Genomic DNA, 15616 nt, shown 5'->3' on the forward strand with positions numbered 1-15616 from the left:
CTCTGAAACTCTACTTGGGGTTGTTTGCTAGCTTGTGATGGCCAATCCTGTCATGCTCTCTTTGTTTATGAAAATATAAGCATGAGCCTACCTTTTGCACTTGTCAATATTTCATCTGATCATGTCTATGTTCTTTGGCTGGAATTACTCTTAGATATAACTTTAAGAACTGAGTATGATTTCCAAATTATGCTACTAGTATGATTACTATGCAAGACAATCATGTTAAAATCCTCATATGAAGATTCTACTCCACCTTCTTCTTGTTTATGAACTCTGCTAGGCTGTCATCTGAAGTTCTTTGAGTTGGTTTTGTTTTGAAACACTGTTTGCAGTGGTTTGGTAGTTTATGAATCTCTTATCTTTTCATTGTTAATATTGTTTCCTGGAATTACTTACTGATGGTATGCTATAATCTCGTGTTTTAGTCGCTTATTACACTTCAATTTACTGCACTTTAATTGAGTTTGAGCTTTAATCGCTAGTGTTCTGCACTAATTGTGTATTTTATGCCTTGTAGGAAGGTTCCGAGCTATGTAGACATTAGGGAATAAATTTGAGCTATTTGGAGCTTTGAAGTTTGAGTAAAAGCCCAAGGGATTAAGCCGGGATTGTGTTCGGGGGTTGAACACCATGCCTAGATGTCAAAATCAAACCAAAAAGCCGGACTATGAGAAAAATGTACAACCGCGGTGCGTGGCGCGCCGCGTCTGTGCAAATTCCTGAAGTCTGTCAGAACTAGCTCTCTGAAGTTTCCCACAACCGCCCGGCATGGGGCAAAGTTCACGCAGGAAATGGAGTTTTCGTCTGGGCCCGACCCTACTTAGTATAAATACATGTAAAAATGTTATTTTAAGGACTTTTGACACATCTGAGACCTAAGTAAGTCAAGGAGGAGGTGGAGAAGAAAAAGCTCAAGGATTTCATCATTCAATCCTTACTCAAGACAAGGATTTGGATTGTTTTATGCTTTCCTTTAACTTAAACATTGTTATGATGAATTACTCCATATCCATGGAGTAGTTCTCATTAGGATTTGATGGATTTGGTGTATTGATACTTGTTTGTGGATAAGTAAATCTAGTGTTATGTATTGAATCGTTTTGGATGTTTTAACTATTGCATCTATATTCACTTGCTAATGTACTCGAGAGAGGCATAACTTGTGATATTATTGCATTATATTTTGTTGGTAGAAGTCATTAATTATTCTTATTAATCGCAAGCGGCTAGTTGAATTATTGATTAAATTTAGTTAGGAGGATAATCGAGAGAGGTTCTCCTAAAGACCAATCCACTATGAATTCTTGCATATCTTCACGTGCTTAAAATTGGTTCATCTTGTGAGGTTGAAACTTAATCGAGAGAGGAGTTTCAACTAATCAATTGAACTAATAATCAAGTTAATTCGGGAGACTCACTTGAACATTAAAAGTGAATTATCTAGAATTAAATCCCAAATATTTGTCTTGCACCAATCCTATCAACCCTATCTTCTCCCAATTGATAACTTCCTTTGCTTAATACTTGCGTTGATTTTCATTAGCCAATAGTATAGATTCTTAGTTAAATTTAGTTTTAATCACATAAACCTAAATTGTTGATCATCTTAGATAGAAATCTAGATACAAACTACGATAATACTGTTTAACACCAATCCCTGCGGATATGATATTTTAATTTACTATATTCGACTAGCGAGCATATTTTAGTGTGTGTTTTGCACTCGTCAAATTTTGGCGTCATTGCCGGGGATTGGCAATCAATAGTGTTTGAAATAGTTTATAGTGCTAATTCAGGAATTTTTTTTATTTCATTTTATTTTTCCCTTTTTACGTTTGGTCTTCTTTGACTGTGCGTAGGCTATAGGTTAGATTGGTGCATGACTCGATCTTATGGTAAGGAATTGCAATCGTACGAACAAGAAATCGAGAAACAACTGCGACAGTTGAGGAAGGAAAGAAATTTTGCCAAGAAAGTTGATAAGGTTGGGCAATCCTCAACCAAGGAAGTCATGGCTGGAGATGATGATAATGTTGATTTGGCTGCGAGAGAGGCAGCCAAACTCAGAGAGAAAGTTGCAAGGGATGCTGAAGAAGCAACACTTAGAGATGCACAAATTGCCTATGAGGAGGAGAGGCCCGATGAATGGTTCAGAATCAACCTTTGGGTGTAGGGAGACCACTTAGTGATTATGCTAGACCAGTCTACAACCAAGTCTTGTCAAGTGTGTGGCCACCTCCAATTGCAGTGAACAATTTCGAATTGAAGCAATGGTTGCTTCAAACTCTTCAATACAGCTGGGTTTTTAGAGGAAAGATGAACGAAGATCCAAAGAATCATCTGATGGACTTTGAGGAGATAATGAACACCTTTCAATACAATGAGGTGTCACAAGATGCAGTTTACCTAAGGGCATTCCCCTTCACACTAAAAGATGATGCAAAGCACTGGCTTCGAAGCTTGCCCCAGGGATCGATGACCAAAAAATTTCTTGCTATATATATCTTTTCAGCTAAAACAGGCCAGTTTAGAAGAGAAATCCGTAACTTCTGTCGGAATGAGACTGAAACTGTGTTTGAAGCTTGGGAGAGGTTTAAGGAGATAGTGCAAAAGTGTCAACATAGAGGAATTGAACTCTGGATGCAGCTCCGGGACTTTTGGGATAGATTGACACCAACTTCACGCGGAACATTGAGCAACGCAGCTGGAGGTCCATTGATGAAGAAGACACCGGAGGAGATAGTCACTATTCTCGATGAATTGTATGAAGATGCAAATCAGTGGCCCTCTAAAATTGCTGAAAGACGAAGGTCGAATGGTGTTCACCAGGTTGATGCTAACAAATCTATGCAGGTACAACTTGATGCCATGGTGAAAGAGATAAGGAGGATGACCTAAGCTTCGATACATAATGAGCCTCATGCAGTATGTGATATATGCGGAAAAAGGACACCATGAGTGTCAAGCCTCAACTGAGGAAGTAAATGCTGTGGGAAATTATAACTTCAATGCAATGGGTCAGAAGCACCCCATTGTTTCATGGAGTTCACCTAGGTGTACTGCAAATGCATGGAAACAAAATAACTCCAGATTTCAAGGAGCTCCTGGTTTTGTGAATCAGGCGAGGCCGCAGTTTCAGCCTCAACAGCCTATTCAGTGTGGGTTAGAAGATCTGATGAAATCCTTCATTGTCAAGATTGATGATAGATTAGATGCTCATGGTGCAACTATCAAAGAACTTGGGACATGTTTGTGTAACTTGGAGATACAAGTGGGACAAATTGCAATATATTATCTGAGAGAACCCCAAGTACTCTGCCAGCTGATACTGAAAAGAATCCCAAAGAAACGGTAAATGTTGTAACTTTGAGAAGCAGACAAGTGTTGAAAGATCCTACTCCAATTCACAAAGAAGCTGCGCCTGAAAAAGAAAGTGGAAAGGAGATGAAAATTAAAGATGATAAAAAGACTGAGAAGAAGACAGGCAAGAAGGGAGTTGAGAAAAAGAAGAAGGAGGAAACTTCAAGAAGGGAGGAATGTGATGATGTGAGCAAGCACATGCTTGCTTTACCTTTTCCCCAAAAGCTGTATAGAGAGAAGCTAAACAAGTAATTTGAGAGATTTCTGGATATGTTGAAACAAGTTAATGTAGATTTTCTATTTACTGAAGTTCTCTCCCAAATTTCAGCTTATGTTATGTTCTTAAAGGAAATCCTGACAAAGAAGAGTAAGATAGAAGAGACCTCAGTGGTCAAGCTCACAGAGCATTGCAGCGCAATCTTGCAAAACAAATTCCCACAAAAGTGTGGAGATCCATGGAGTTTTACTATACCTTACAAGTCTTTGTGTGATTCTAGTGACTCAATTAATTTAATGCCTTTGTCTATTTACAGAAAACTGGAGAATGAGCTTGGAGAGATAAGGTCTGCACCAATATCTCTGTAGCTGGCAGACCAAACAACTATAATACCCAAGGGGATAGTGGAAGATGTATTAGTTCGGGTAGATAAGTTCGTCTTTCCTGTAGATTTCATAGTGGTAAATATGGAGGAGAACAAGGAGATACCCCTAATCCTAGGAAGACCATGTTTAGCAACGGGTAGAGCTATACTGGATATACATTATAGAAAGCTCATGCTTAGAGTGGGTGAGGAGATGGTGACGTTTGAGATGAATGTAGCAAATGGAGTAAAAAAGGAGAAGCCAATTGCAAGTGTTGAGTGAAGAATGAAAAGTGCGAATGAGAAGGTCCTAATGATAGAGAAAGATAAGTGTGGGGTGTACCCCAAGAAGGCTGAGAAGAAGCTATCTGCATGGATGTGTGCATTGGTTCGGGCGCGTGGAATGGAGCCCGACTTTGACTTAGACCCCGACTGAAGATTTAGGGAAGTTTTCCTTACCTTATACTTTTTAATTGTGTGTCATGGGGACATGCCACAACTTAAAGTGTGGGGTGGGGAAAATTGCATGTTGTATGTATATGTGTTAGTAATTTAGTTTTGCTGTTTTAGTAGTTAGAGATAGAAAAATGAGAAAAAACCATAAAAATTTAAAATTTTCGACTTTTCCCGACGATGGATATCATTCGAGGGGTTTCTTGAGGGATTAAAGTCGAAAGAAAAAGACAAAAAGATTTTCTTTTGTTAGGTAGTGTAATAATTTCCCCTTGGTTTTTCTTTATGCCGCGGTTCTTTTCCAAGTATTTTGTTTTAACCGGGTGTAGTTAGTTTTTATTTTTGTTAGGTGTAGGAACCCTTGTGATATGATTTGTATTGAAAGCAATATCTCTTGACTTGGTTATGCCTTGAGAATAGTGAGTGCTTTAGTTGTGACGCTTGGGGTCTATTTTTGACTCTTGCATAAGTACTTTAAATTGTATAATTTTAACTTTGCTTAATTGCTTGGACTAGAGTGTCTTGATAGTCCAATCATGAGTGAGTGATGTGACATGTGTGTGTGAGGTTTTGTTGTATTTTGTGCATTGTATTTGATGTCTAAAACTTTCCCCGTGTGTTTGCAACGCGAAATGGTAGTTTTGTTCAGTCTTGGAAGTGATATAGGCGTTTATTCGTTGAGCCAATTATATTTTATTTCCCACCTAATTGTGATGTATCTTAGTTAACCTCGTTGAGCCTATAATCCTGTTTCTTTGGCAACCACATTGCAAGACCTATCCATTTGTTTGAATTGACCATATATTTGAACCTTGTACCTCTCATGAGCACTTAAATTTGTTATGAACTTTGTAAAAATTGAAGTATGGGGTGATTGGTTTAGCTTTTGAGTGGAACTAATGAAATAAGGAGAAAGGTGCACTGTTTTGAAAATGTAAGTGCCACTTGAATTGAAAGAGAAAGAAAAAATAATTGTATTGTTGTGAAAACAATTCATTGATAAGTGGTGACTCTTGCTGTAATTATGCTTAAAGAAGTGGGAGTTAATGTATAATGATGTTAAGGTGGAGTATGGTTTGACATAAGTGTGGGGTTATGAACGTTAAATTGTATGTATTAAAGTGCTTAGGGAGGTGTAGTCACTCTTATATATCTAAATGTATCCTACCCGTCCTGCAACCTACATTATAACCAATTAAAGTCCTATTTGATCCTTGACTGAATGAGCTCGATTAGTTGAGTAGTACACTACGGGCAAGACCATGGTTCATCTTTTGTCGAAAATGAATGTTATTTTTGAGAGTGAGTGAATTCTTTCTATATTGAGTTCCTGATTGTTGTTAAATTTGATGGTGTGTGGAACTACTATCTATTTTTGTGAGGGCACTTAATTCATGAAGGAAAGGTAATATCATTGACCTCTGTGTAAAAGTAAATGAGCGAGTTATAAATAAGGCATGGTATTTGTGAGTCAAATCTTGAGGCTAGGATGTTACGCTACTGTGCTTAGTCTATTTTAAATATTCTTGTTTTAATGAGTTAGGGGAGTTGCTGCATAAGGTCGTGTCTATATAAAGTGTAGTTTGATTGCTCGATGGCGAGCAATGGTTTAAGTGTGGGGTGTTGATGGTAGGCTATAATCTCGTATTTTAGTTGCTTATTACACTTCAATTTACTGTACTTTAATTGAGTTTGAGCTTTAATCGCTAGTGTTCTGCACTAATTGTGTATTTTATGCCTTGTAGGAGGATTCCGAGCTATGTAGATATTACGTAATGAATTTGAGCTATTTGAAGCTTTAAAATCAGAGTAAAAGCCCAAGGGATTAAGCCGGAATCGTGTTCGAGTGTCGAACACCATGTCTGGATGTCAGAATCGAAGCAAAAAGCCGGATGCGCCGGTTGAGGGGCATATTTGCTCTATTTTCAATAGTTCAGGGAAATATTTGACTCTTTTTCGTATAAAATAATACTTTTTTGCTGAGTTGAAAAGGTCCAAATATGCCCCTAAACTATTAAAAATAGAGCAATTATACCCTCCATTTGCATTTGGGTACAAAAGGAAGGAATAAGTTTATCCCCAAATACCCACATCAGAGAAATGTAAAAGTGGAATTTGTGATAGTAACTTATGGATGTATCGATATGCGGTATTAAAATATGAAGATGAAGAAAAAGAAATTCACCATTAATTACTTGGTACTCTAATAATAAGATTTTTCATTAAGAATTGATATTACAATGTAAAAGATCATTTTATTACAGATACATCAATGATGAACAATGATATTGTATCCTTTGAGCAGATCCGGATTTGAGTCCCTCTAATGGGGTATTGTTTGGTTATCTTATATGCTAGAAATTAGGAGTTCAAAGAATATAAAAATCAAATCACACAAATTTGATCTAGTAAGAAAATAATAAGTAAAAAAAGTGAAGCAGGAGGTTGTGATCAGCTGGCCGGAGGTATTTTCCGGTGAGATTTCTCGTCATTGTAGTAATTACTACGTAAAAGATATGGCAAGACATTCCTTTCCCCTTTTTTTTGCAGAGGAGACTTTTTCTCCAACATGGATTTTCAACTCAGCAAAAAAATATTATTTTATACGGAAAAGGGTCAAATATGCCCCTAAACTATTGAAGATAGAGCAGTTATGCCTTCCGTTTGTATTTGGGTACAAAATTATCCTTGGTGTGGAGTCTGTTAGTGGGGAGGGGCAAAAGTGAACCACTTTATTAACGACAAGGGAAATTTTGTACCCAAATGCAAACGGAGGGCATAATGCTCTATTTTCAATATTTCAGGGGCATATTTGAACCTTTTCTGTTCTACATTTGTATTTGGGCCTGTAATTATTTAAAATGGTCTGTAATAACTTGTAAAACTGAATGATGGAAAAATTTATAAAAGGGGGTTGGGGTATTCTAATGCTTGCATGAACGGGTAGAAACATGTCTATAGGATTTAATTGCCTTGTTTGCTATTTGTTTGGCATGCTTTGATTCTACACACTAATAGAAATCATGCCTATAGGTATTAACATACTTCACTTAACTTGTCTAATAGTTGTACACTATTCAAAGCATGTTAGTTTAATTAATTGTGGTACATGTTTCCATGTGTACAATTGTGCGCTCTTAGACAGTATGTCCATAGGGATCAAACGCCTTCTTTAATTATTGGACAACATGCCTATAGGATGTATTAATACATACCTTCGCTAGTGCTCATCTAGATATCATGACTATAGGATTTTAATCAATTAACCAACTACTTTTGTTTCTTTCATTATCTTGCCCCACCTATATGACATGCCTATAAGGATAAAGTGTTATAAAATCAGGTTCAATTGTCAACGGTTAGAAATCCTGCCTATGGGACACTATTACTCGTCTAAGAAGCATGTCTATAAATCAACATCGTTAACTCTGAGCTTTCAAATAGTCCTACTACCCAAAAAGGGCGTAATATCTGGCCTGGCCTCCCCATCTAGGGTGACCTCTACCTGTTTGACCTCGACCTCTAGTTGGTTGTGCAGGTGGGGTAGTAGCTAGTGCTATAGCCATAGCCTGAGGATATGGTGGAGCACACAGTGCCTGAGAAATCTGTGCAGGTGTACCCATCCTAAATCTGGGGCAATCCCTCACCACATAGCGAATGTCACCACACTCAAAACAAGCTCTCGGAGGACGTGGTTGTTGCGACTGGCTCGGGCCTGATTGACTGGACTGACAACTGAAAGCACCCCGTACATGAGGCACACTAGACACTGGCGGTGCATAATAAAGATCCTGGGGCCTAGTAGTGGCCGGAGCACCGCTAGTGGCTAGAAGTGCTGAATGAACAGGGAAACCCATATTACCCCTGCCCTGGCGAGCTGCCACTGGGGCACGAGTACCATTGTAAGTTCCAGACTCTCGAGACCTCTTAGCCTCTCTCCTCTCTATCCCGAGTCAGTATGCCCTCTAACCTCCTAGCAATCCCCACTACCTGATGATATACAATATCCATCTCCAACTCTCGGGCCATGCTCAATTTGATACTGGGGTTGAGCCCCTCAATAAACCGACGAACCCGCTCTCGGACAGTAGCAACCACGGCTGATGCATGCCTGGATAAATCACTGAATAGGACCGCATTCTCTGACAGGTCATAGCACCCTTGCGCAACTGCTCAAACTCTGTGCGCCGAGCATCTCTGAGACTCTGGGGAACATACTCCCTCAAGAACATATCTGAGAACTGAGTCCAACTGAGTAAAGTTGCCTCAGCCAGACTATGCAACTCGTATGTGCGCCACCACTGATAGGCCGCTCCTCTAAGATGGAACGTAGTGAAAGAAACCGCACTAGTCTCCGCAACACCCATAGTACGGAGGATACGGTGGCACTCCTTAAGAAAACCCTGGGCATCTTTTGATGCCAAGCCACTGAAAGTAGGAGGATGGTACTTGTACCTCTCGAGCCTGAGCTGCTCCACCTCAAAAGCTGCTGCCCTAGCCTCAGGCTGAACTGGAGCTACCGACTGCATCGGTATGATCTAAGGAACCTAGTCGACCTGAACCCACGGCTCTGGGGAACCAGCGACGGGAGTCTGGGCTCCTCTCCCGGCCTGAGATGTGACAGGAGCAAGTGGTATCAATCCTGCCTGAGCCAAGGTGCTGAACATGCTCAGAAACTGGGCTAGAGTCTCCTAGAGGGCTGGTGTAGTAACAGGCATCTCAGGTGCCTGCCCTCCAACTAGAGCTACTGGTAGCTCTTCTGTAGTAGCTCGTGTGGGTGCTCTGGATGCACCACATAGATGTCTTTGGCCTCTACCCCGGCCCCGGACTCTTGCAGATCTAGTAGGGGGTGCGGGTGTCTAGTCATCCGATCAAGCTGTACATGTTCTCACCATCTCTGAGAGAATAGAAAAATAGAAATTTAGAATCCGAAGTCAAAATCTTGCACGATAAGGAATCAAAGAAGTGAAGCTTTTCGTAACAGTTCCATAGCCTCCTGAAGATAAGTACATACGTCTCCGTATTGATCAGCGAGACTCTACTAAACATGCTTGTGATTCATAACACCTATGAACCTAGTGCTCAGATACCAACTTGTCACGACCCTATTTTTTCTCCGTAGGATGTCGTGATGGCACCTAGTCTCTAAGACTAGGTAAGCCTAACAATTTGCAGAATAAATGAATAATAAACTAAACTCCAATTTCAACACATAATATATAAATATAAGACTGCAAATCAATAATTACAACTCCCAAAGCCAGGTAGAAATAAGTCTCAAGTTTCAAAGAAAAATACTAAGTGTCTCTATACATCAAGTCTAAAGAGAATAAGGGAAACATCATAATAAGGATAGATGGGGACTCCGAGGTCTGCTGACGCTAGAAGATATACCTTAAAGTCTCCACGTACAGTCCAGCTCACTAGTATTTGGCCTGGTAGGAAGAACCTGGATCTGCACAAAAAAGATGTGCAGAGTATAGTTTGAGTACACCTCAACGGTACCTAGTAAGTGCCAAGCCTAACCTCGGTAGAGTAGTGACGAGGTCAGGTTAGGGCCCTACTGGTTTTAAAAGATAAATAAGGCAACAAATATAATAATATTTGAAATGACTGAAAATTTAAACGACGAGAAACTTCATAAATAACAGCTCAGCAATTAGAGGTAAAAAATCGGGGCTATCCCGAGGTACCGCCTCGTAGTCGTATATGTAAATATGCAAGACATGGGGGATCTCTCAAGGTACCGCCTCCTAGTCCCAAAGTAAATATGCAAGATAGGGGGGATCTCCCGAGGTACCGCCTCGTAGTCCCAAAGTAAATATACAAGACAGGGGGATCTCCCGAGTAAACGGCTCGTAATCCCAAAGTAAATATGCAGTACAAGGGGATCTCCCGAGGAACCGTCTCGTAGTCCCAAAGTAAATATGCAGTAGATAATCGAAGGAACAATGAATTTACAGCAAGAAATCTTACAGTTAAAGATTTAATTCAAATCAAGGGAAGAAGGTAATTCAACTAAGCATGTTGCACAAATTGCATGTAAGAGTTAAGGCACGTAGACATGCGATACTTGGCTAAACATGATCACTACATATGCTAAGGCAACTTTAGTTAAGGAATTTAAAAGAAGACAACTCAGCAAGAACCGAAATTTCCACAATTAGCCTGTGTACGCACTCGTCACCTCGCGTACACGGCGCTCACATATCACAAATTGTTACAACAGTACCAAATCTTAAGGGGATTTTCCCCACACAAAGTTAGACAAGTCACTTAGCTCAATTTTCGCCCAATCAATCGATAAGGATGCCTTTCCCTATATTTTCTGACTCTGAATGGCCCAAATCTAGCCAAAATCAATTACATAACATGAATACAACTACAAGAAACTAATTTAAATCACAACTCTACGACTTTAGCAAAGAATCGAAAAATCTCCGCAAAAGGTCGACCCGGGCCCATGTCTCAAAATTGTGTAAAAGTCACAAAACACGAACACCCATTTGATATCGATTTCACCCATACCAAAGTTACCAAAATCCGACACTAAGTCGCCACTCAAAACCCCAAATGTAACTCTCCCAATCCCTAGACTCCAACTCCCAAATTCCACATTAAACACACACAATCTAGGTAGGAAAATCAATGGGGAAACAAGGTTATTGATCAAAAATAAGTACAAGAGACTTACCTCAAGAAATCCCTCAAAACGTCTCTCAAATATTGCCAAAACCCGAGCTCAAAATATCCAAAATGATAAAAATCACGAAACACTTCGGTTTTAAACCCCGCCTAGGGGTTCCGCTTCTGCTGTCCACTTAGCCGCACCTGCGGCACCGCCTGTGTGGAAAACACAAATGCTTATATGGTTTCTATCGCTTCTGCGGCGAGAGGTCTGCTTCTGCGGACCCGCTTTTGCGGTCACTTCTTCCCTTCTGCAACACTGGCTACCCTTCCTTCACTCTACATCTGCGGAGCCTCACTCGCACCTGCGGGCTCGCAGATGCGGAAGCCTTCACGCACCTACGACACAACCCCAGGACAAGACCCAAATCCTCTTCTGCGCCTTGCCAACCGCACCTGCGAGAATAGTTCCGTAGGTGCGATTGCACCAGAAGGCAGAAAATCCCAGCTTTTTCCTTAAGTCCAAATTTGATCCGTTAACCATCCGGAATGCACTTGAGGCCTCAAGAACCTCAACCAAACTTACCAACAATTCCTAATACATCATACGGACTTAGTCGAGATTTAGATCACATCAAACAACGCTAAAAATATAAATTGCACATCAATTCAAGCCTAATAAACTTTAAAACATAAAACTTCTACATCTGATGCCGAAATCTATCAAATCAAGTCCGATTGACCACAAATTTTGCACACAAGTCATAATTTATATTACGGACCTACTCCAACTTCCGGAATCGGAATCTGACCCAGATATCAAAAAGTTCACTCCCGATCAAATTTTCCAAAAATCATCAAATTTTCCAACTTTTGCCAATTGATGCTAAAATTGCCTACGGACCTCCAGTTCAACATCTGAACACGCTCCTATGACCAAAATAACCCTACAGAGCTATTGGAACCGTCGAAACTTTATTCCAGAGTTGTTTTCACACAGTTCAAACTACGGTCGATTCATACGACTTAAACTTCCATTTTAGGGACTATGTGTCCCATTTCACTCCGAAACCAAAACCAAATTCTCTCGGTAAGTCACAAAACCAAAAAATGAATATATAGGGATCCATAAATATGTGTTCGAGCCTAGAACTGTCAAAACAACCGGCCGGGTCATTACAGAATTATAGACTAAGGTTGCTGGTCTTCAATGGCAAATAAAGAATGTTTTAATTGTAGAGGAAGACCTCAAGCCCAAAGGAGATGAATTGTTCAAGTTTTACAACTATTTGGTGGCCGAAACTGGAGTCCAAGAGGAGGACGATTGGGTCCCAAATTTATCCCTTGAAGTCGCCAAAAGGGCACCCAAAAGAGCTCAAAATAAGCTTAAAAGAGGTCCAAATGGGGGTGTTTCAAAAGGAGCCCAATTGGAGCCCAAACCAATGGCCCAAACTAGTAGTTTTAAGGCCAAAATCAGACCCAAGGGGATTTGTCTGCACACCCTCTTATTTATATTAGGTTTTCTAGTATTTAGCTTAGCCTCCATGTTATGGTTTTATTTTATGATTCTACAATAATCTTTTAGGGTTTCTTTTATGCCTTGGCAGCCACCCTACCTATTTTTAAGGACTTTTTACTCCTATAAATAGGAGTTCTTTTCATTTATTGTAGTACTTCATTGTTGATTAATAATATTATACTTTGAGTGTTATTTTGAACCTTTGTTACTTATGCTTTGAGATTTATCTTTCAACCTTTACTAGTTCATAGTTCAAGGTAGTAAGATAACTTCTTTATTCTGATATCATTGACTCCTTTGTGGTATTATTAGAAGGAGATTAATACTATTTATTAATTGTTGTCTCAAGTTACGCATAAAACGGTCAAGATCCGGATCTATTATTTTGATTTGTTTTTAAGTAAAGGCGTTTGATTTCTTCAATAAATCAAGACATTATTTCTTGGATCTTGTCAGAACTTGCATTCTTGGAAGTTCTTGAAATTCTTTCCCTGAATTTTTCCATATCCTTTATTTTCTGTACTTTAATTATAGTCGTTCAATTCCTTATTATTATTGCTTCCGCATTTATTTCTCAAATTTTTACTCTAGATTGGATTCTCGACCTTGTTGTTATCAAGTGGTATCATAGCGGTTCTATCAACATTTTATTCTTGATAATTCTTGGGATTATTTGAATAGTAATAGAAAAAAAGAAAGAAAAAACGTTACTGTAGCATCGTGAATAGTAACTTGAAAAAAAGTTTTTAAAAAGCAACAAAAAAATGATAATTAGTTTAAAAAAATGATTTTCCTGCTATCCAAGAAATTTCTTTTCTATTAAATATTTTTCCAATAATTAACAAAGGAAATAAGGAGATGGGATCCTAGATTTCAAAGATAAGAAATTTTTTAATATTTCTTACTCTTTCTGATCTAAATATATTATCCTTTCCTTTTTGTTCGTGTCTTGTTTCAACCGAGCCTACTAGTTATAGGATTTGGTTATCCTTTCATTCGTTCCCCAAAAATCTATATTTTACTACTAAGAACTTCATACGAGTTGGGTTTAACTATAAATCTCCAAAGTATTGTGTTCAGAGGTTATTTCAAGAGAAAAAAAGGCAAGTGTGTGTGAGAACAATTGAGGGGAACGTCAATTTGTGTTATACAGTTTAATTATTTTATTTAAGATGTCACGTGCAGGTAGTGATGATGAACGAAGGGTTCTACAAAAAGCCGAAACCAAAGCAAGAAATGATTTTACCTTGCAAGTTATGCATCAACAATTCGAACGGTAGAATTTACAATTCCAAGAGATGAGGGACACCATTGCTGAGCAAAATGATACAATAGCTGAACTTAGGAGGGGAAATAATGTTAGGCCCCAAGCTAGGAAAAATGTACCCCTTGATCCCATTGTAAATCAAGAAAACCCTATAGATGATTTTAATGATATTGATTTTAATATGGTGAGAAGAGATAGGAGGGGACAAACAGGTAGAGTAGAAGATGATAATATAAGTAGTATAAATATGAAGATGCCATCTTTCAAGGAAACAAGGGATCCAGACTTGTACCTTGATTGGGAAAGAAAGGTTGAAGCCATCTTTGACTGTCACAACTACTCTGAGGGTAAGAAGGTTAAACTTGTTGTTGTTGAGTTTTATGACAATGCTGCTATTTTGTGGAAAAAGCTTACTAGGGACAGAGTTCAAGAAGGACATGCACCAATTACTACTTGGGCTGAGATAAAGAGGGTGAGGAGGAAGAGATTTGTGCCATCACACATTCAAAGAGAGTTACAACATCGTCTTCAAACATTGAAGCAAAGGTCCATGTTTGTTGATGAATACTTTAAGGCTATGGATATGGCTATGATCCAAGCTAATTGTATGGAGGAAGAAGAGGCTACAATGGCTAGGTTTTTAAATGGTTTAAATAAGAACATAGCTGATGTAGTAGAATTACAATAATATGTAACAATAGATGAGTTAGTTTTTTGTCTGTAATGGTAGAAAGGAAAAATAAAAGAAAGCAAACTAGCTCGCGGAAAGGTCGGTCAAACGCCATCTCCAAGAAGCCATTGCCAAATCAAGAGATGAAGAGTTATTCTAGACCTCAAGAAGACAAGGGTAAAGGTAAATTTGAGAACAAAGAGGGAGGTAAAACCTTTAACCCTAAACCTTCTACACCTTCTGGTTCTATTCAATGTCATAAATGTAAAGGAAATATGATGCATGAATGTCCAAGTAGAAGAAACATCATTCTTATAGAAGATGAAGGACATGAGAGTGAAAAAGTAAGGGAGAAGAAGAGAGAGATATGAGTGATGAAGATGATATAAAACTACCACATGCTGGTATCATTGGGGTGGCTAGGAAGATTATGAGTGGAGAATACGAGAGAAAATAAAGTGAAGAAAATGAGCGGGGTGTGAGTGAAGATGAAGATGAAGTGGAATTACCTTTTAATGATGGCATGATTGGGGTAGTTAGGAGGATTATGAATATCAATTTAGGAAGAAAGAGTGAAGAACAAAAGGAGAACATATTCCATACTAGGTGTGGGATAAAGGGGAAAACTTGTTCTATGATCATTGATAGTGGTAGTTGTGCTAATGTGGTGAGTTCATACTTTGTGGGAAAATTGGGACTTGCATGCATGAAACACCCTTCTCCCTATAGAATCCAATGGTTAAATGATAGTGGTGAACTAAAGGTGAACAAAGAATGCATGATTTCATTCAATGTTGGTAGATATGAGGATGATATTCTTTGTGACATAATCCTTATGCAAGCTTGTCATATCTTACTGGGTCGTCCTTGGCCGTATGATAGGAATATTTTTCATGATGGAAGGAAGAATATATATTCTCTTGAGCTTAATAGTAGGAAATTTACTCTTGTGCCTTTATCTCTTTCTAAAGTGTTTGAAGATCAAAAGACATTAAGGGAAACAATGAGAAAACTAAGAGGAGAGATAAAAAGTGAGCTTGAGGTAAAAGAAAAGAAAGGAGGCCAAGAGTTAGAAAAAAAGAGAGATAGCCGAGAGAAAGAGAGAGAGAGGGAAGAAATTTGAGAGAAGAGATAAA

At 38.8% G+C, this 15616-nt stretch overlaps 1 protein-coding gene across 1 annotated transcript; it reads left to right on the top strand.

The window, feature by feature from the left end:
- The first annotated feature begins 13841 nt into the window (after positions 1-13841).
- On the top strand, positions 13842-14851 carry LOC138907681 (uncharacterized). The gene is made up of 3 exons (XM_070198286.1): positions 13842-13994; positions 14121-14457; positions 14541-14851. The coding sequence occupies exons 1-3, from the start codon at positions 13842-13844 to the stop codon at positions 14849-14851; spliced, it is 801 nt and encodes a 266-aa protein (XP_070054387.1).
- Positions 14852-15616: the final 765 nt, after the last annotated feature.

The sequence above is a fragment of the Nicotiana tomentosiformis genome, chromosome 3, assembly GCF_000390325.3.
Source record: "Nicotiana tomentosiformis chromosome 3, ASM39032v3, whole genome shotgun sequence".
Lineage (NCBI taxonomy): Eukaryota > Viridiplantae > Streptophyta > Magnoliopsida > Solanales > Solanaceae > Nicotiana > Nicotiana tomentosiformis.

What these genes read in the sequence shown, in the direction of transcription:
- LOC138907681 (XM_070198286.1), top strand. Translation starts at nt 13,842, where the DNA reads ATGAGGGACACCATTGCTGAGCAAAATGATACAATAGCTGAACTTAGG. An exon ending in ATGATATTGATTTTAATATG is followed by an intron (nt 13,995 to 14,120) that starts GTGAGAAGAGAT and finishes TGGGAAAGAAAG; the next exon opens with GTTGAAGCCATCTTTGACTG. An exon ending in AATGGCTAGGTTTTTAAATG is followed by an intron (nt 14,458 to 14,540) that starts GTTTAAATAAGA and finishes CTGTAATGGTAG; the next exon opens with AAAGGAAAAATAAAAGAAAG.